Source organism: Malurus melanocephalus, unplaced genomic scaffold, assembly GCF_030028575.1.
Source record: "Malurus melanocephalus ecotype Western Australia unplaced genomic scaffold, MMel_1.1 scaffold_254, whole genome shotgun sequence".
In the NCBI taxonomy this organism is placed as follows: Eukaryota; Metazoa; Chordata; class Aves; order Passeriformes; family Maluridae; genus Malurus; species Malurus melanocephalus.
Genome location: NW_026623486.1, coordinates 43,624 through 61,748, shown reverse-complemented (window position 1 = coordinate 61,748; position 18,125 = coordinate 43,624). Strand labels below are relative to the sequence as shown.

At 41.7% G+C, this 18,125-nt stretch overlaps 1 protein-coding gene across 1 annotated transcript in view; it reads right to left on the bottom strand.

Moving 5' to 3' along the window:
- ZNF423 (zinc finger protein 423) overlaps nucleotides 1-18,125 on the bottom strand; it is a 136,871-nt gene that overhangs the window by 85,615 nt on the left and 33,131 nt on the right. The window contains exons 3-4 of the mRNA XM_057375664.1: nucleotides 10,400-13,623; nucleotides 3,539-3,623 (exon numbers count right to left, since the gene is read on the bottom strand). Of these exons, the coding sequence (XP_057231647.1) occupies nucleotides 3,539-3,623; nucleotides 10,400-13,549 (3,235 nt within the window). The 5' untranslated portion in view covers nucleotides 13,550-13,623. The remainder of the gene's footprint in view (nucleotides 1-3,538; nucleotides 3,624-10,399; nucleotides 13,624-18,125) is intronic.

Here is an 18,125-nt window from a genome sequence, read left to right as displayed (position 1 = left end):
CTGACAGACGCACATCACAGGCACAGGTAGGTGGGGAGAYGAGGGGGAGAAGCTTTAAACATTGCCAGGTCAGCGCAACAGGAGGTAAGCAAGTACAGAAGCAGCAAGAGCTACTGAAAGTTTTTGATATAGTCCCAGGTGGACTCCCCAATGCCTGTAAATGTATCAAAGGGGGATCCCCTTTCTGTGGRCATGGAAATGTTTCAAAGGAGCCCCAATCGGTGCAATATTTCAAAGACCACTGCTCTCTAAAAATTCCAACCCGAACTACCCCCCACCCCAGCTGAAAACCCTCCTAAACAGATCCCTTCCTGGCTAACCCCAGCTGAGGAGCTCTGTTCTGCTGCACTGAGCCCTCCTACGGGCCCCAGCACAAACTGAAACAAAACATCTCCCATTTCCCTCCTCTGGGGATGGATCCAGCCTGCTCCTTCCCTGGGGACTCTGCGAAGGACCCAATGTGCCTCTGTGTTTGTGCACAGGATACGAAGGGCTAGAGTGCAGCAGGGTAATTTTTCAAAGCGGTGTGTGGGAGTAGCACTGGAAATTCCCTGCATACTGCTTTGAAAAAAAATAAATCCCCGACATCCATGAATTATGAACAGGGCYTCCAACTCCAGACTGCAAATCTGAGAGGTCGAAGAGGGAGGCACAGCCAMCTTAACTGGATGCAGTTTTTAAGACTATGATGTCAGAAATAACTGAATTCTTTAATCATATTATGGAAACTGCTACTTAAGAGGTATCACTGCTACAGGGAAGGGATTCCTTTGTTGTCACTTGAGCAGAATAAAACTGYAAACAAGTGCTTAGGATATCTCAACTATTGATTTTGTGTTTCTCAAAGTATGAGAAGAAAGTGCTGCTGAGAGGTCTTGGATTATCAAAGCCAAGGGATTTTTTACCTAAAAATTACATGTCAAAGCTAGCTTCATTGTCTTGGCTCTCCTCAAATTCAAAAGAGAGATAAAAATCTCTCCCTGGAAATGCTTATACTACTCAAACTCTTATCTTAGATTGGTATCAATCATTCATTTTCCCCAGACAGCATCTCAATGACTATATTAAACCAGACACCTTACCTTTAGACAGATACAAGTTCATTGAGACAAGGCCAGTGTGAAGCTGCTGAGGACACACAGTGTGAGAACAAGCTCCTCCTGCCTCCCAAACACCTGTATGTTCACCACCTCAGTATCCCTCCAGCACAAACAAACCCTCATCTGTAGATCTTAAATTGACAAGGATTACATTAATAATTCCTGTGAACTAGATCTGGGCTGCAGAAACAGCTATATCAGCTTCCTTCTCTCGCTGCCCATCTGGCTGGACTTGGTCTAACACAGAGAAGGGAAATTCTTGCAACCSTTATCAGTGATAAACCAGCCTGAGCAGTAGGAAGGCACATGGCAGTCTGTGCTAAGGCCTGAAAAAGGGAACAAAAAGTTCAGGCTACGACCAAAGGACCAAAGGRGGCAGGAGCACGAGAGGCAGTCACTCTCCCTGCACTTACCAACTCAGGACTATGCAAATTAACACCAAGAATCTGCACAGCATTTATYGCTTGAGAAATGCTGACATCTAGTCTCTCATTTTTCCTTCAGTATTCTCCAGTAAAGAACAAATACCAACAAAGAGCAGTGAGCTCTTTGAGAGACTGGAAACACCTTTTTTGTGAGCAGTCACATGTCCTGAAGGAAAGGGGGCCAGAAGCCTTGTGAAACAAGATGCCCAGAGTGGGAGGAAGTCTGGCTCCATATGAAAGACTTTGCTCTTTCCTAAATGGAACCATTAAAAGGAGTGATGACCCGAACTTAGTGAACATCCTCARTCTGTACCTCAGCAAAGTGACATGAAGGTATGACACCACAGTGGAATTAYTGCAGATTTTCTTACCACATCCTATATTTACAATGTTCCCGGTGTATGGAACTGGGTCCATAGCACCTTTGTACTATATTATAGAGTTCTTCCAAATATTATAGTCAYTGATGTACAGCTTCAAGGAAACAATGGGTACAGTCTTCACAAACAACAGCACGACAATTTTCTGAGCCTCCTATGAYTTCTACTCCTGTTGTTTTCCAATGGTGCTAAGAACTTTGTAAGGTTGTGTATATAATTGTATATTATTCCAGACAGCAATAATATGGGTACATACATAAATAAACTTCATATATTCGTTACTGGAAAATGAAGAAATTACATTTTTCCAAAAGAAAAAAATTTCCCCTCTTGAATCAAAGAAAACCTTAACTCAGCATTTCATGACCTTTGCATTTCAAAATCATTTATTAGCTACTGGATCACAAATTAAGTTGAAACAAGTGCTAAGCTTGCTAAGGACTTCTTTCTTAAAATCTAGGAGGGAGATACATGAAATCACTGTGGTCCAATTAACAAGGATCTCACTCTTCAAGCTTGCAAACAAGAGATTACATTAACACCTGCTACAAAAGCAAACATTTTTAGATATCTTTATCTTAACCTGCTTGACATTAGCTTAAAACTCMTGCCTGGCTCTTGGATGAAAATTATTGTGACTGACATGTATGTTTTTCATTTGGGGGTGGGGATTTGAAGACTGTCAGTCCATATTTCTCTCTCTCTAGTATTTATGCATAATCCACTTCAAAGCTAATAGGAGTTACATAYCTGAATTGATGGGAGAGTAATTTCCTAAATGTAAAATTGCTGAAGGAAAACCATTATGCTTATGGGAGATAAATGCTGCATATGAATGTACGAGACACAGAGAGCACTGTCGAGTCCTCRAAGGGTCTCATCATGTGCAGGTACCTTCTTGTGGTCTATGCATCAAAATAAACTGACCTCTTGGGCCAACACACACATTTATAACATCTGTCCACACAGAAAAAACCTTTCTTTGTGCTCCTCAGAGAAGCAATCATACAGCTGCAGCAGAAATACAGCCCATCAGGTTACAGCAATGCTTTTACTAACTCCTGTGACAAGACTGTCGCAGAAGACAGAAAGCACTGATTTTTAAAACACCTGAATGTCTGAAAAGTTGAACTTTCTGAAGTCCAGAATTGTTGGAAAAAGTAGAAAAAACCCACTGAAATAACTCTGTAAGTGTTTTGTTTTGACAATGTTCCTCAGGAATTCACCACACTTAGCTGGGAAAATGCTAGCAGTTACATCTATTCAATGTCATGACATACAAAATTGAAACATAATTGCTCCTAAGTGGTTGACAACTGGCAAGTACTTTTTACACAGATAGAGAGAAATTTATGCTATCAAATGGAAGATACTGTCAAAAGTTTGATTTTAATATAAATGAAAATGCTACATGAGGACTCAAAAGGATAARGAAAAAAGCTCAGCAGTAACACTTTTATAACCACATATTAAAAAAGCTTTGAAGTGAAGAATCATTACATTGAAATAATTTTCCTTGAAAAATAAAAAAATAAATTACAGCATGAATATTAACAAGTTATTAGAATAGTGAATTKCAAAGAGTAGTAAAAACAAGCAGCCAATGAGTGGCCTAGTGTAAAGAATGTCTTACCAATCATATGGTTAGCGACATGGATTTGTATCTCTCTCTCATTCTCAAAGGTCATCTGGCACTTGATGCATTGATAGGTCTTTTTCTGTTTAATAACCAAAAAGAGATTAGAGAAAACTGCACTGTAGCATAAAGCAAGTGATCATGAATATAGCATGTTACATGCTTCAAACTTCCTCCATTGAGGCTTTTTTTGCTCATATATCCCCAGGCCAGGCTTTTCTGGGACCATAAACACAATCTCTAATTAACAACCTGCTTTAGGAGAAATTTTAATTTCAACTTCAAAAATTTCAAATTACAGTACTTGAAAATCTGAGTACTTGAGCCATAATGAGATTGTTCCTGCCATTTAACCCATTGCAGTAMAATTCCCCCAGAGTGAAATGAAAGACAGAAAAGTAACTGTTTTCAGAGTAAGATCAACTTTCTCAAAAAATTCCACCTTTCATTAAACTCAAAATAGAGTAGGCAGAGCACGTACAGTTAGTTACTTGGGGAAGTGAAGGAAAAAATAYATTTTGTATTTGTCTGTAATCCAAAATCTTAACAAAACTGCATTACAACAAAGAACTGTTTCCTAGTACAATCTGTTTATATTTTCTCCATCTCAAAGTCATGCCAGGGAGGCCGAGCTGCAGAAGTCAGGAGACAGTGTGAAGAGGCAATTACATGAGCCATTTATTCAAACAGGGAAAATGGGGTTTGCACTCAGATTTACAGTGAAGCGTGTACTTGTGCAACATGGCAGCAAAAAATCCAAGAAACCATTTGCAGAAATTAAAATGCATGTTGACAAATTAGACATCCAACTCAGGAAAAAAACAAAAAACAAAAAAACCAGAAAATATGAAGACTAAGCTTTTGTACACTTGCAAAAACTCTTTATTTCCCAAAGAAGGAGTATGGTGCTTTGGTTTCATGTACATGCTTATTTACTGCATGGGAATATGCTAGCTAAATAAACACCTTTTGACATGTAATTTAGAAAAATCAGGCCTTTTGTGCCTACTTCTTTCTGGAGAATAATTYCTACTGCAACACTTGTCACTAGGCATGAGCATGAGGTCTTGCACCCCCATAGCCAGAGCTGGTGGCAGCAGAAAACACATGAAATCTCTGGGTGCTGGCCACAGGCTCAGTCAGTGAGGGATGGATGAGAACCCCAAGCCAACAGCACGGAAAAACCCAGTTCAGTAAACAGCACCYTCTTAACCTATTGAAGGAAAATATATTTTGGGTACTTTTTGTTTATTTTTAGATGCACATTACTTTTTCTTCAGCCTCAACCCCACACCCAGGTATAGAATCCCATTTTTAGGACAACAGTACTAAGTCAGAAGTTTTGAGTTAAACAGAGGGGTTGCTGTCACCYCCTCTGTGCATGGGATCCAATTTCCTTAAGCACCTGCTGAGGAAAGAACAAATTAGGTGCTACCAAAAGCTTAACTACTTCCCATGTCATCAATGGCAACAAGGCAGCCTGCTGGAGGTTAATGAACGAGCTGTAACACCAAAATAACAAATRCAGTCAAATCCACCATAACAGTCTGTGCATGTTGGGCATATTCCATGAATTCTGTACCACTATGTGTTTGCACATAGGCAAGGCTTTCCAGGCTAAAACAACAATGGGTGATTAACATGATAATAGGAAGAACACTATACTCCATTGGCTGAAAGCTGACACAGCTAACCATGTAGAAGGAAATAGTTTGGATTGGCTAGTTATCCCTAGGCAGCTCAAAAAAGTATCCTCCTGGAGTCCATTTGGAAATCAAGGCTGTTAATGGAAAAGCAGCTGGATTTCTGCAGCACTCTTTCTGGGGAATCTATTCTGGCAGACGAGCACAGCACACATGTCCTCTCAAACACACTGACACACACATGCTGAGCGCTCCTAACTTCAAAAATAAAACAAAACACCAAAAAAAACCTTCAAAAAGCAAAATAGGATTGGGTAGTGACAGATTMATGTGGTCACATGGTCACATTTAAAACTTGAAACCTCTTCCTCAAAACTTCAAAGCTACGTTCTGTTCCTTGTCCAATGTTTATCTCAGCCACGAGGGTTCCCTAARTAACCAACTAGAGGACACTGTTTCAGCCTGACTCTATTTCAAACCTTYAAACTTGTTTTAAACACAGACAAATTATTCATTTTTTAATTTATTTTGGTGCTTCTGAAAGCTACTTACTAACAGATCTGGAGACAGGAWGTCTTTGTTTATCCACAGATCCAGTGCAAACTCCTCCACACCATTTCACAATCTTGTAAAACACTCTGCTTGGCATGAGGAGCCCTCGGCAGATTTCAGATTTCCTCTCTGTTACCTTTAGCCTCAGCTGACACCCGTGCAGGAAAAAGAGCAGCTTAAGCAAGGTGATGGCTCCTGTGACAGGGCACCCCACTTGACATGCCCTGAGGTTAATAAATGGCCTAAGCAGGTCTCAAAATAACTGTAGTTTTATTAGCACCCAAATGTATAAGAGGTAAATGATTTTTTGGCTCATTAATAACTATCTCTAAAAGAATGTCACAAAACATCCTTCCACTGTGAGTAAATGGGAAGCATTAGTTTTATACAGCTATAAGTAGTTATGGCACCAAATATGATCTTCTACTACCATTTTTCCACTTCATGAACATTATTAATGGATCAGTTATTTTTTTTAAAGTTTTACCTCCACAAGTGGTGACAACAAAGGTGCCCACAACCTGAGGAGCTAACAGAGTCTAGGTGATGGCATCTAGGTGACAAGAGAGACCAGATGAACAGGCCTTCAGCTGAGAGCTCATTCCCYACAAATTCAATATTTAATTCTAGTCTTGGCACAAAATTGTAGTAATAACAACAGAGGGTTCTGTTTTCTTTTCTGAAGTATCTATTGTTCCCATGGGTTTTCCAGACTATCCTCCTTTAAATCTGGAAATAGTTTCCTGTTCTACAAAGAAAATATTCCTCCATTTAAGTGGATTTACAAGGGAAGAGAGGGGTTGTGGGGGAGAACAAAGAGAAGGAACTGAGTCCAAGAAAGTGTGTAGGAGAAAAGAAACTGAATAAAGGAACACAATAGAGTATATTCTTCCAACTTTCTATGCTACTTTTGCTTCTTCAGTCCAAATAACCTAGGTGAGMTAAAAATAGTAACTCCATTCAAGATGAAAACCTCACTGAAGTCTAAACATTTGCCACTGTCAATGTTAAACAAGCATTGTTCATGGTACCAGTGGTACAAAATAAAGATAAATCTGTGTAAGAGTAAGAACAGCTTGAAATGTGACTGTTTCCAGTWTTAGGAAATGAGAAATCTCAACAAGTCATGTTTCTCAAGATATGCACATTCCTCTAGAAGGCATGTGAAAATGAATTAATAAAATGTATTCAAAACTGACACTGCTACACACAGAAGGATGTTCAGAAAAACAGGAAAGCATTTCCTCTGATGCGATGTTAATAGAATGAAAAAAGACCTAGAACTATACTTGTGCCAGACACTGGAATGACACCTTCACTTGTGATGCTCATCTGAAAAAAATACTTCCAGTACTATCCAAACAGAATAGCTGACACAAAACTATAAGAATGAAACAAAAAATGATATTAGAAAAATCTTTTATGGCTAAGATGTATTTAATTTATTCCTCTTAGTGGCATCTCTTGCAGAAGACCATTGAACTGTCTTAAAAYTCCTAAAAACAAATGCTCCAAAGAGGATGTTGCCATATACACAACGAAAAAACTGCGTCTGCCTGGAAATCTACCTTGTTGATCAACAYGATTGGATCCTAGGCAGGCATCCTAGAAACAAACATGATCAATTTACAGCTATTTCTTCCTGTTTGTTTGTCATACCAAAAACGTAAGTGAGCAAAACAGAATACAGCAGGATTTTCAAGGATTATGTCCTTTCTTTAATTCTTATGTGTAAAAAAAACCAAGCCTGCTAGGCAATTCTGAGTGTTTTCAATGCTCATCTGGCTGTCTCCTGCTGATCTTCAAAATAAAACTTCAAATAATTCAATAGYATAAAGCCAAAACAAAATATAAAAWARTATTCGTACTTTGTTTRCAGTGCCATGTACAYTTGCATATATACACCTACAGTAAAAAGGACTTGCTTGGTTTCTCTTGTTCTTTTTTCTTCCCAAATTCTCTTTATTCATCAAGGGCTAATATTTATTTTCTCCCTTTCTTTTACTTCAGGGTTAAATCTTCACTTAGGGTTTTTTTCCTGAAATTCCTTTGGGTTTCTACACCCACCTCTTCTATTGAAAAATGAATAACTGTTGCTGGAGCAATTTCTGACATAGAAAGAAGTTACAGATTTTATATGTTATTATCATCTTTTCCATTTGCTTGGATTTCATTCTGCTTGTCCTTATTTACTCTGAAATACATACCCACTTACTCAAAAATCTAATATACCTGTATATTCCTTCTGACTGTACCTTGTCCGAATCTTCTACTGCTTTTCTATTTAARAAAGAAAAATAAATAAGGTGTTCAAAAAACAAAATGTAGAAGTGCTCAAGAATTGGAGAGAAGTAGCTCTTCTMTGAACATGTGCAGATTACTCTACATGCCTTGTGAACTATAGATTGTTCCAGTAAAGTGATATTTCACCTGTGCACAGTAACAAGATGACAAGAGAGTTCACCTTCAACTTGCTTAGCTTTACTATGATGCCAGCAAAGTAAACACTGTTCTTAAATGCAGAGATATATCACCATTTAAAAGCCAGTAGAATTCTTTGAAAATCCCTTTACTATGCAAACACAAAGGGCACTGATTGCTTTCAGACACCTGAGTGAAACACCAATAATTTTCAAGTGAACTAATATCAGAATTCAGGTCTTGTACTTATAATGAACAGTAAGAAAATGAATTATTCCTGGTAACAATATATATATATTCCTGGGATGCTTATCTCTGATATTAGCATATGTGCAGGCCACAGACACCAGTAAGGTACCATTTGCCATCATCACAAATGCTGATTTTTCATTATCTTCTACAAAGAAACTGAGAACTTTCCTCATGGGATGAAATTCAAAGCATTTACCTTATTGAAGAACTTAAAAYTTTCCCCTGAGAGAACAAGTATGGAAGCTGTCACTGAAAAGAAAGAGTTAAAGCAGGAAATAAGACAGAAAATGGCAAAGTGTTCTCCAACTGATAGGAAGGAAAAAGTAAGTCCATAAGCACAGCTATATGAATTAGCCCTACCTAACAGAATAGAGGTGTTTTTAAAGAATTTAGAAGGAAATAAAGGCTTCAGAAAGAAGAAGGGCAACGACCTAGCCAGACCTAGGTATCACCAAAGGAGGGACATTTCTATTCCTCATTCTTCTTCAAAATTATTTGTGTGTGCCGGAGGCTTAGTCACACCCAAAGGGAACAATATCCAGTGGTTTTACCAAAAGAGAGAAAACAAGAAAAGAAATCAAGCTGTCTGTGGATTGGCTCAGGAGGCTGGACCAGGGCACTGCTCAGCCTGGCCATGCCCAGCCCAGCTCAGCTGGACACAGCTGCCCCAAAGAGCCCCATATGGAGCAGAGAGCCCTGCCAGGGACACAACCTGCCCCTGCTCCCTGGGAGGCACCTCAGYCCATGTCCTTGGGACAGACTCAGGGCCACCTCTTACTTACAGAGCCTCCGGTGTTCTAGTTGAATGGATGGTATTTTCAGGTGCTTTTAATTCAGTAAGATGTGTTTGTGGGTGCTTTAATTAGCAGATTGACATAAACAGGCATCTACGGCTGGAATTATTCATTAGGAGTTGGGTGCCTAATTTCCTTAGATACTTTTGAAAATCTCACCCCATCATGTTTAATTAAAAATGTCAGATGATATCAATACTCAGATGTGTCTGCTGTTGGTCTCCTGAGAAGATTTCCAAAATCCACTTCTCATTCCATCTGTTCCTGACAGAGGAAGGACTGACTTGGCCCATTCTTGAACCAAAACGTCAACAAATAATTTAAAAAGACTATAAACTGCAAATTATATTAATCTCCTGAGTAGGCTTCTGGAACCTTACTTGGATCTGCATGTTCCCAAGTAACTTGTAAGCTACGAAATGGGAAAGCAGGCTATCTGCAAAGAGTCAAGGACAGCACAATTTTATGTAATCTGCATTAGACAATGTCCAGATTTGCTAAGAAACTACTTATGCTCTTCTAATGGTCCCCACAGAAGGGCCATGAAGCAGGTCCTTTTAAAGTCACTTCTAAGATCATACACACACACAAACAGGCTCACACGAATGCACACAGACCTCCAAGTAACCTCAAAATATTCACTCTGACAGGCATTCYTAGGGACAAGCTCTTTAGCACAGAAGTTTGTTTTAGGTGAGAATTTGGGGGGTAGGATGGAATTCACTACATTTTCCCTCACAAGTTCCTATATCCTCCTGTTCATTATTATTTTCTTGGTAGGAAATAATCTCATTCCTCAAATATGATGGGTTTTTGTTGGTTTTTTTTTTTTTTGCTGTTTTGGGTTTTCAGCATCTCCATTTTTCATGAATTTACCCTAGCTTTTCCAGATCTGCCAGTTCAGTAGAATCAGAATTCATGGACAAACTCAATCCCCACTGCCCAAGTGTCTCAGCTCTCTATTAGTAAATCTAGGGTAAAAATCTGATGTGCTGCCACTAGGAATCAAGGAGCCTGTGAGGCTGAGCAACATCTGATTTTTCKGTGTGCATTACTTAACCCTTCCTCCTGTTTTCTTGGGGTTTTAGTAGTGCAAGTGATTTGGTGAAGTGACAGTTGAAAAAAAAAAAAAGATCAGCTCATATTGAAGGTCTGTATTTTATCCCTCAGACACTTTAAAGTTCAGCTGTACTTACTCTGGGAACAGGGGACGTCTGGGTACCTTTCCTTTGGCCACTGGTCTCGGGTGTCAGGTCTCGGTGGTCTACCTGAATGTGGCTCTCTAGGTCTTCAGCACTTTCAAATTTGACACTACACTCTGGACACCTCAGGCTGCCACACGGCCTCTCGTTCACCTCCTGGGGAGTCAAGCTCGAGGACTGTCCATTGGTGCTCCTGGTCATGCATCCAGCACACAGGCCATAGGGAAGGCCGTTCACATCCAGCTTTACCAAGTCCTGCTTATTCCGGAACTCCTTCAAGCACAGCGCACACTTGTAGAGTTTTTGCAAGGCCTGGCCGTTGGGTGACGAGGTTGCRGAGTTTCCTGCCAGTTTCTGCATGTGGAACGTCCCGTGAATTTTCAGCTCCAGGGTAGAGGTGACCGTCTGCATGCAGACAACACAGCGAAACCCGGTCAGGGAGTTTCTGAGATCCGGATGCATCTGGCAGTGCTCGATGAATTCCTCCTCRCTCTGCAGTGGCATTTTGCAGATGCGACACGTCCCTGTATCCAAGCTCTTGCTGTGAGTGACTTTGTGCTCCGTCAGGGTCAGGAGCGATGGGAAGCGCTCCCCACAGATGGGGCACATGTAGTGCTTGGCTGGGCCTCGATGGGTCTGCATGTGCTCTCTCAGGCCATTTTCCGAGAARAAGGTCCTTGAGCAGATATTACACTTGTGGCTACCTTTGATGAATTCTGCTTTCTTCCGAGAGCAGTCATCCTCYCCAGGCCTGATGTTGTGATCTCTCAAACGATGGTTCTGCAAGAGGACCTCCATAGTGTAGGCAGCCCCACAAATGTCACAGCCATACATGGGCTCAGAAGCATCCACATCGTCCTCACTGGCTTCATGACTGTTGGAAGTATCTGGATTCTTCATTAACATGTTCTGGATATCTGCCCCTTCTGTCTTCTTATTTGTTGGGGTCATGCCATTAGCTGTACCATTCTCRGCGCTAGCATCAAAAACACAATGCTTTTCACGCAAGTGCTTTTCAAGCAAGATGATTGCATGAAAAGCTTTGCTACAAAACTTGCAGTTGTACTTTTTGCTGTGRGTTGTGATGTGGCACTGCAGTTCTACCTCTGTGCTGAAGGTCTCACCACAGAAGATGCATTTGTGAGACTTTGATGGATTACCCAGGTGACTGTGCTTCACATGGATCTGGAGATCCACCTCCTTCCTAAAATCCCAGTTACAGGCTGTGCAACGATACATCTTCTTTTCATTGCTATGCTTGACTGCTAGATGCACTTGGATGGATACCTTGGAATCAAAAACTTCTTGGCAAAGGGTGCAGTGATACAACACAAAAGTATGCATGTCCAACAAATGCTTCTGCAAATCATCCACTGAAGAAAACTGTTTGTCACAGCTCTCACATACATAATGAGTGGAAGTTGTCATGTAATGTACTGTGAGATGTTGCAGAAGAGACTCCTGGGAATCAAAGTCTTCTTTACACTGAGGGCAAGACTGTTTCCTCAACAGCAACTCCAAATGCAACTTTAAATGGGTCTGAAAACTTTCAAAATTTGAGAACTTTAGATCGCACTGATTACATGGGTATTCACCATTAGACACTGAGTTTACGCTTGCAGAAAGCCGCTGCCTTTTAGGGGAAGAGACTTCAACATCAGAAGAAACTGGACTCTGCTCTGCTTTTGACTTCTTATTGTGTGCCAGAGGAATGTTCTTGTGGTTTTCTTTAATATGCTTTGTAAGCTTCAAGATGGAGCCAAAAATGGGGGAGTTTGTGCAATAAGGGCACGAATAAACTTCCATAAAAGACTGTGTTGGCTGAATGACAGGGGAATCCAATTTTGAATTTCCTACATTGCAGTGAGTCTGCTGGATGTGCTCAGTCAAGGTAGCTTCGGTCAGAAAGCCCATGGAGCACTGGTTACAGAAGAAAGCATTGTTGCCATCTTGAGGGGTAGCGTTTGGGCCACAGTGAGTAATGCGGATGTGTTCCTGCAAGCTATTGATATCTGCAAACATCTCCGGGCAGTAATTACAATGAAAGGCAGAAATGTTGCTAAACTGCATCATGGGATAGGCGTGGTTTTTGTGCACTTTTCTCACGTGTTCATTCAAGTTGTACAGTGTAGGCATGGAATCAAGGCAGATCTGGCACGTGTGGCTTTGCTGAGGTTTGTCTGCATGAATGGTCTTCAGATGGATCTCCAGAACAGCAAGGCTGTTGAAGTCACGCTTCGAGCAGTAGGGGCAGCTGTAAGTAACTTTAGACCAGTTCTGGCCTTCCTCTCTGTCAACAGACCTRGTTTTCTTTTGTCCTCTCAAAGGCTTTAAGGTCGAATCTGGAGTGGAACCTCTTTCCACCGACGCGCTGGAGTCGGGCGTCGCGCTGCTCATGGATGCCACACTCCCCAGGACTGGGTCAGGGCTGATGCTGTGGTTGCTGGAGTCRGGTTGCCTGTGGCTGTCCAAGTGGCAATAGACCTCCTCCACTGAAGAAAACTGCTCTGGGCACATAGGGCACTTGTGTTTTTTGTTGGCATGAGCTTGATGAATGTGTGAGAGCAGCGAGTTTTCGTCTACAAATACTTCAGGGCAATGAATACACTGCAAATCTGCCTTCTCGGAAAGCTGTGGGTGGCGTGTCATTACGTGCTTCTCCAAATCTTCAGTCTGACTGAATGTCTCTTCACARTAATCACACATAAAATCATCCTTCTTCACCTCTTTCTCAGTCTTTGCCATATGTTCCTTGTTCTTTTTATGAGCTTGCATGTGACTCTGCAGCGAGCTGGTAGATGAAAACCCTCGTTTACAMACAGTACACTTGAATGGTTTGCTGGAGCTGTGGGTTTTCAGGTGGATTTTGAGGTGGTCGCTGCGGGAGAAGGCAGCCTCGCATTCGTGGCAATGRTACTTTTTATCCCCTGTGTGAAGCTTTATGTGGCGATCCCTACTCCTCTTGTGCTTAAAAAGCCGGCTACAGTAGGTGCATTTGAAAGGTAGTTTGTCACTGTGGATCTGCTCGTGCCTTTTAAGGTAGCTCAGGCGAATGAAGGACTTATCACAAAACTGACAGGGATACGGCAGGCCAGTCCCCCCTTCCTCCTCCCCGATGCCGAGATCACACCCATCTCCTATCATCTGAGTGGGTGATGCAACATCTTTGCTGGAGGGAGATGAAGCCACCCAGGAGAGTTGTGGGTCGTCATCACCATCTGTAATGGGAAAGCAGAAAGGAGATTAAAAACAATTCCCAGTGCATCTGTGAAATAAGGACAAAGCTCTCAACAACACTATGGGCTTCTGCTACTACAGCATTAAAAAAAAAAATCAACTCAAAAAAAACCCCAAAAACCCCTCCTGAATTTCAAAGCAGGTTTGAGAAAGAGAAATAAAAATATATTTGTACACATAATTCACAAATATGCCAACATATAGTGTTAATAAAAAGCATTTTTCTTTAGCAGGTTTAACACCTGCTCACTGTGCTGTAAAGCAATAAACAATGAATAAAGAAAGCAAAACACAATGTGCAACGAAGCAATACAAACATTTCAGAAAGCTACAGTGTTAAGTGATCACCTGTGAATTTGTGGGTCTGTTAAATGCTACATCAAGATGATTTTAAGTAATGTCTCCATTAAAAAAATCCTTCAGTTCTGTCTCAAAATTGTAACAGAATGAAAGGCTGCTCAAAGGCAGAGTTGAACATCTAGGTGGAATAAAAGCATCAGATTTGAGAGAGCTCAAGAAAATCAGAGAAGAGATCTGCACCATTACCACATTTTCTTATGTAAAAGGTAATGTTGCCCTCTTGTTACAAAATCAAACACATTTTTARAAGCCCAGGAAAATCACCACTGGAAATATCAAGGCATCACAAAACAATCGAGTTCAGGATAAACCAAAAATTGCATAGCCTCTGTTTTAATAACTATTTCCTTTACTCAATATGAAGTTTTGAAAAATATTTTATCATTCCATATTACCATAAAGAAACACAGCACCAACTCCAGTAGCCACAGTCATTTTAGGAAAAAATACATAAAATGTTGTCAGCTTTCACTAATGGAATGGTTAACAAGAAACAGAAGAGAGTGAGTTCAAATATCCTAATTCTAACAAATGCAGAGATGTTGAGCAAAACATAAATGCCACTGGTCTGATATCAAATGAAACCACAGAACGAAGCAAAAATAAAGTTCATGTAAATGATGGAAGGCGCTGACCATATAAACATCTGGAGATTCCAGAAAGGAGCCGGTTCTCGAGATACCCCRTCCTTATAAAACATTTAATGTTCCTATTTCAGCTTTTACTAAAACAAACCAATAAAACAATCCCCGACTGTGCGTGTAGGCTGCCACACGCACACTCCTCGTGCCTGCCAACCACGGAGTCACCAAGCAGAGAAGGCACATGCACGGCGAGGAGCTCTCAGAGAAAGGCTCGGCTGCTGAGGGSATCAGCACCGCACCGGCAGCTCTGGCCAAGACCTGCTTCTGCATCCCAGGTAAGGGAACAGAGCAGCCACCTTGGACAGAACTAAACCAGATAACCACACACCAAACCACTTTCCCCGCACAACGGGGATTACTATTTTCCAGTCAGGCGTCGGCTCTCTGCACCCCGTGCTCCCAGAGAGCTCTGCTCCCCCGTTTAACTAAACCTCCTGCTCCAGAGCGATGCTGGACACCGAGAACCTGCTTCTTCCTGCTCCCGAAATGCACCTCGACTCTCAGCAAGCATCCGCGCTTCTAAGATGCTCAAGGCCTTTGTGCTCAACTAGTTCCTCCAAATCTGGCGGAGCCCAAGCCTAAAACACSGACAACGAGCTCCTGATTTTTATGTAAACTTTTCTCAGGCTTCACTCCCCCGACCATGAACGGCTCTCTCTCTCTGCAGCTGCAACAAAGCCTCCTGTTCCCAATTTAAGCCACCTCCGCCGCCCACCCCGCTGCCAGCACAGCTTTGCCGAGYCCCCAGGGAGCCCCCAGCCCCCGCCATCCCCCAGCTTTGCCGCCAGCCGTATCCGGGGCTCCGTCCCCACGGACCTGCGGCCACGGGCCGGCGGAGGGAAGGAGGCAGCCGGCTGCCAGCGCCCGGATTAGGGGCCCCGGGGAGGTGCCGGTAGCTCAGGGCTGCCTAATTCCCTCCTCTCACCAGCTGGGCTCCTCCAGGGGCAMGGAGACAAAGGGGAGCACAGGGGGATGCTGGGCCTGAACTAGGGCAGCACATGTTGCGTTCGCTGCCGCTGCTGCTGTCGGCGGAGAGGGGGAGAAAAGAGAAAAACAACGACGGGAGAAAAAGCACCCCACCATTACGCTAGTTACTGCTTGGGCTTACTGGCTGTAATTATAATAATTTTAAATGTCTATTGCAGAAATGTTTATAAAAACACGTGCATTTTAAATATCTTCCTTTTCGCAGTCGGGCTGCTAGCGCGGAGCAGCGGCACACGGAGGAAGGGCTGCGCCGGGAGAAGCCCGAGCGCTCCGAACGCCTGCACCGAATAAAGCTCCATTGTTCAGCTCGGAAACCTGAGAGGCAATGGGCCAAATCCAGTGCTAACACAGGCTGGGCCAACTGCTTTAACTTCCTTACATCCATATGCACTTATGCCAACCATTACACTGGCTCACCGCACAAACTGAACAAATCTCTAGAAAGTCTCTTTTTCCTCTGAAATGAACAGATCTACCTCAAAACACAGTCTAACATTCAAGCAGAGCCAGTATCCCTCCAGCTGCTGCTCTTCAAACATACTGGGTTATTCAGAAAACAAAATCAAAGAAAGTGGTATTAGTATTACTTTGTGAGTGAAGCAAAAAGCCTGTGCTAATATAATTTGGATTTAAAAATTTTAACATTTCTCAGGCTGAAAAGCTGGATTTGTCATAAAATGGAAGCGTTTACATAGAAACAAGGATTGTCTCCTTTTGTTAGCTAGTTGGACCTTTTASTGATTTTCATATTTAATTTCTAGATTCTTTTTATTCTAGCATTTTCTCATAATTTTACAATTTTAAAATAATTGAGAAACTTCAAGCACCAGAAACAATCTACCTGAACTTCTTACAAACAAGACACTAAATTACTAAACACCTTAACTGAAGAAATTAGTGAAAACTCATTATCWTTAATCTCTTTATGGAATGAATAATAGCCCTGTTAATTTTAACTTGCCATATTAAATTGAAGAAAAGACCTATAATGAACTGGGAAGAAAATTCTAAGGTATTTTACCACAGTAGTATTTTTGTGGGAAGATACATTTTAGATGTGGTATGACATGTCTGGCAAAGATGGTTAGAATAATAATTCTACATTAATGCAATCAAAGGAATGTAGCAGAATGAGAAAAATCACTTTCAAAAAGGAGATTAAAGTCATTAAAATGGCTAATCCTGCAAAGTGGGACTGTTCTAAAATAGAGAATCACATGGCTGGTGCAAGGCTTTTGTCATTTGCACAGAAAAGAATCAAAACAAGTATTAAAAGGGTAAGAAAATTCAATAAAAAGTTTAATTAGGAAAAAAGAGCATTAAGAAAGCCTCAGGATGTCAGTCGTCCTCAGGATATATGTGCAGGTCATGAAGCTTAAAGGGCCTTTCTTGATAATCAATCTCAAAGTGGTACAGTAATTTAGCAACTTAATGTTCAGCACGTTTACAGGACTGCAAGCATTTATCATCATCAGTGAGGAGCTAATTCCAGCCTCAATGCATTCAATAAATGTATTTTTTCCATCTAATAAGAACAATTTGGCCAAACTGTAGTATAAATCATACTTCGTTCTCTATTTATYTTTCAGATAACATAAGCCAAGTTCAGAGATCTAATCATGAAGCTAAAACAATAAAATGAAGTCTTAAAAAGACGTGATCTCTCTTAGAAGGGAGACAAACAGCACAYCACAGATTGCCAGGAGTAAGCAGCGCTGCCATCTCAGCACAAACTGAGGACATTGATATATTTATTATTCCAGAGTTATTTTGCTAATAGAAATATAATCAACCAGACACAATTTCACAGTCCCTGCAAACACCTTCCCCATCTCCCTGCCCAAAAGTAGCTGGAAACAGCAYGCTCCTGCTGAACTTTGAGCAGAGCTTCATTTTCTTGCTCAGCTGCCGAGTCACCCATCCCTGGGAGCCACAGCTCCTGGGCTGGAGCTGCACAAACCCAGGCTACCCCCAGGTGGTTGATTTTCCTCTCAAGAACAAAACACATGCACGGAGACCGTATTTGCTGGCTTGGACCTGAAGTTCATCCTTGCCTCAACCCTCTTGTTCACCAAAAGGATATCATCAGGTTTCCCTCCACTGAAAAATCTCCCCACTCTGTCTGCCCTGCGTGGGGAGCAGGTGGCTCTTCCACAGAGACCAGTACACCCCTCCACACCACGGGCATGCTGCAATGTGGCCTGTGCAGTACAGCAGGCCAGTTTATTCCAGTGCCACCMGCACAGATTGAGCACCACAGGGCTCAGGAAAGGCTGCACAACCAGCCCCAGGCATCCAAAAAATCCAGGGTTTGGCCAAAGAGACATCTTTAAGACTCCCCCCTCCTGAGCTCAGAATGCATCTCCATCCAGGACAGTAAACTAAGRAGGTCAGATTTAGAACATGATCTTATTCTAGGTTTCTATCCTAGCACAGAGCTAATACACGGGAGAAATACTTAAATTAACAAACACAAAACCCAAAAATCGATT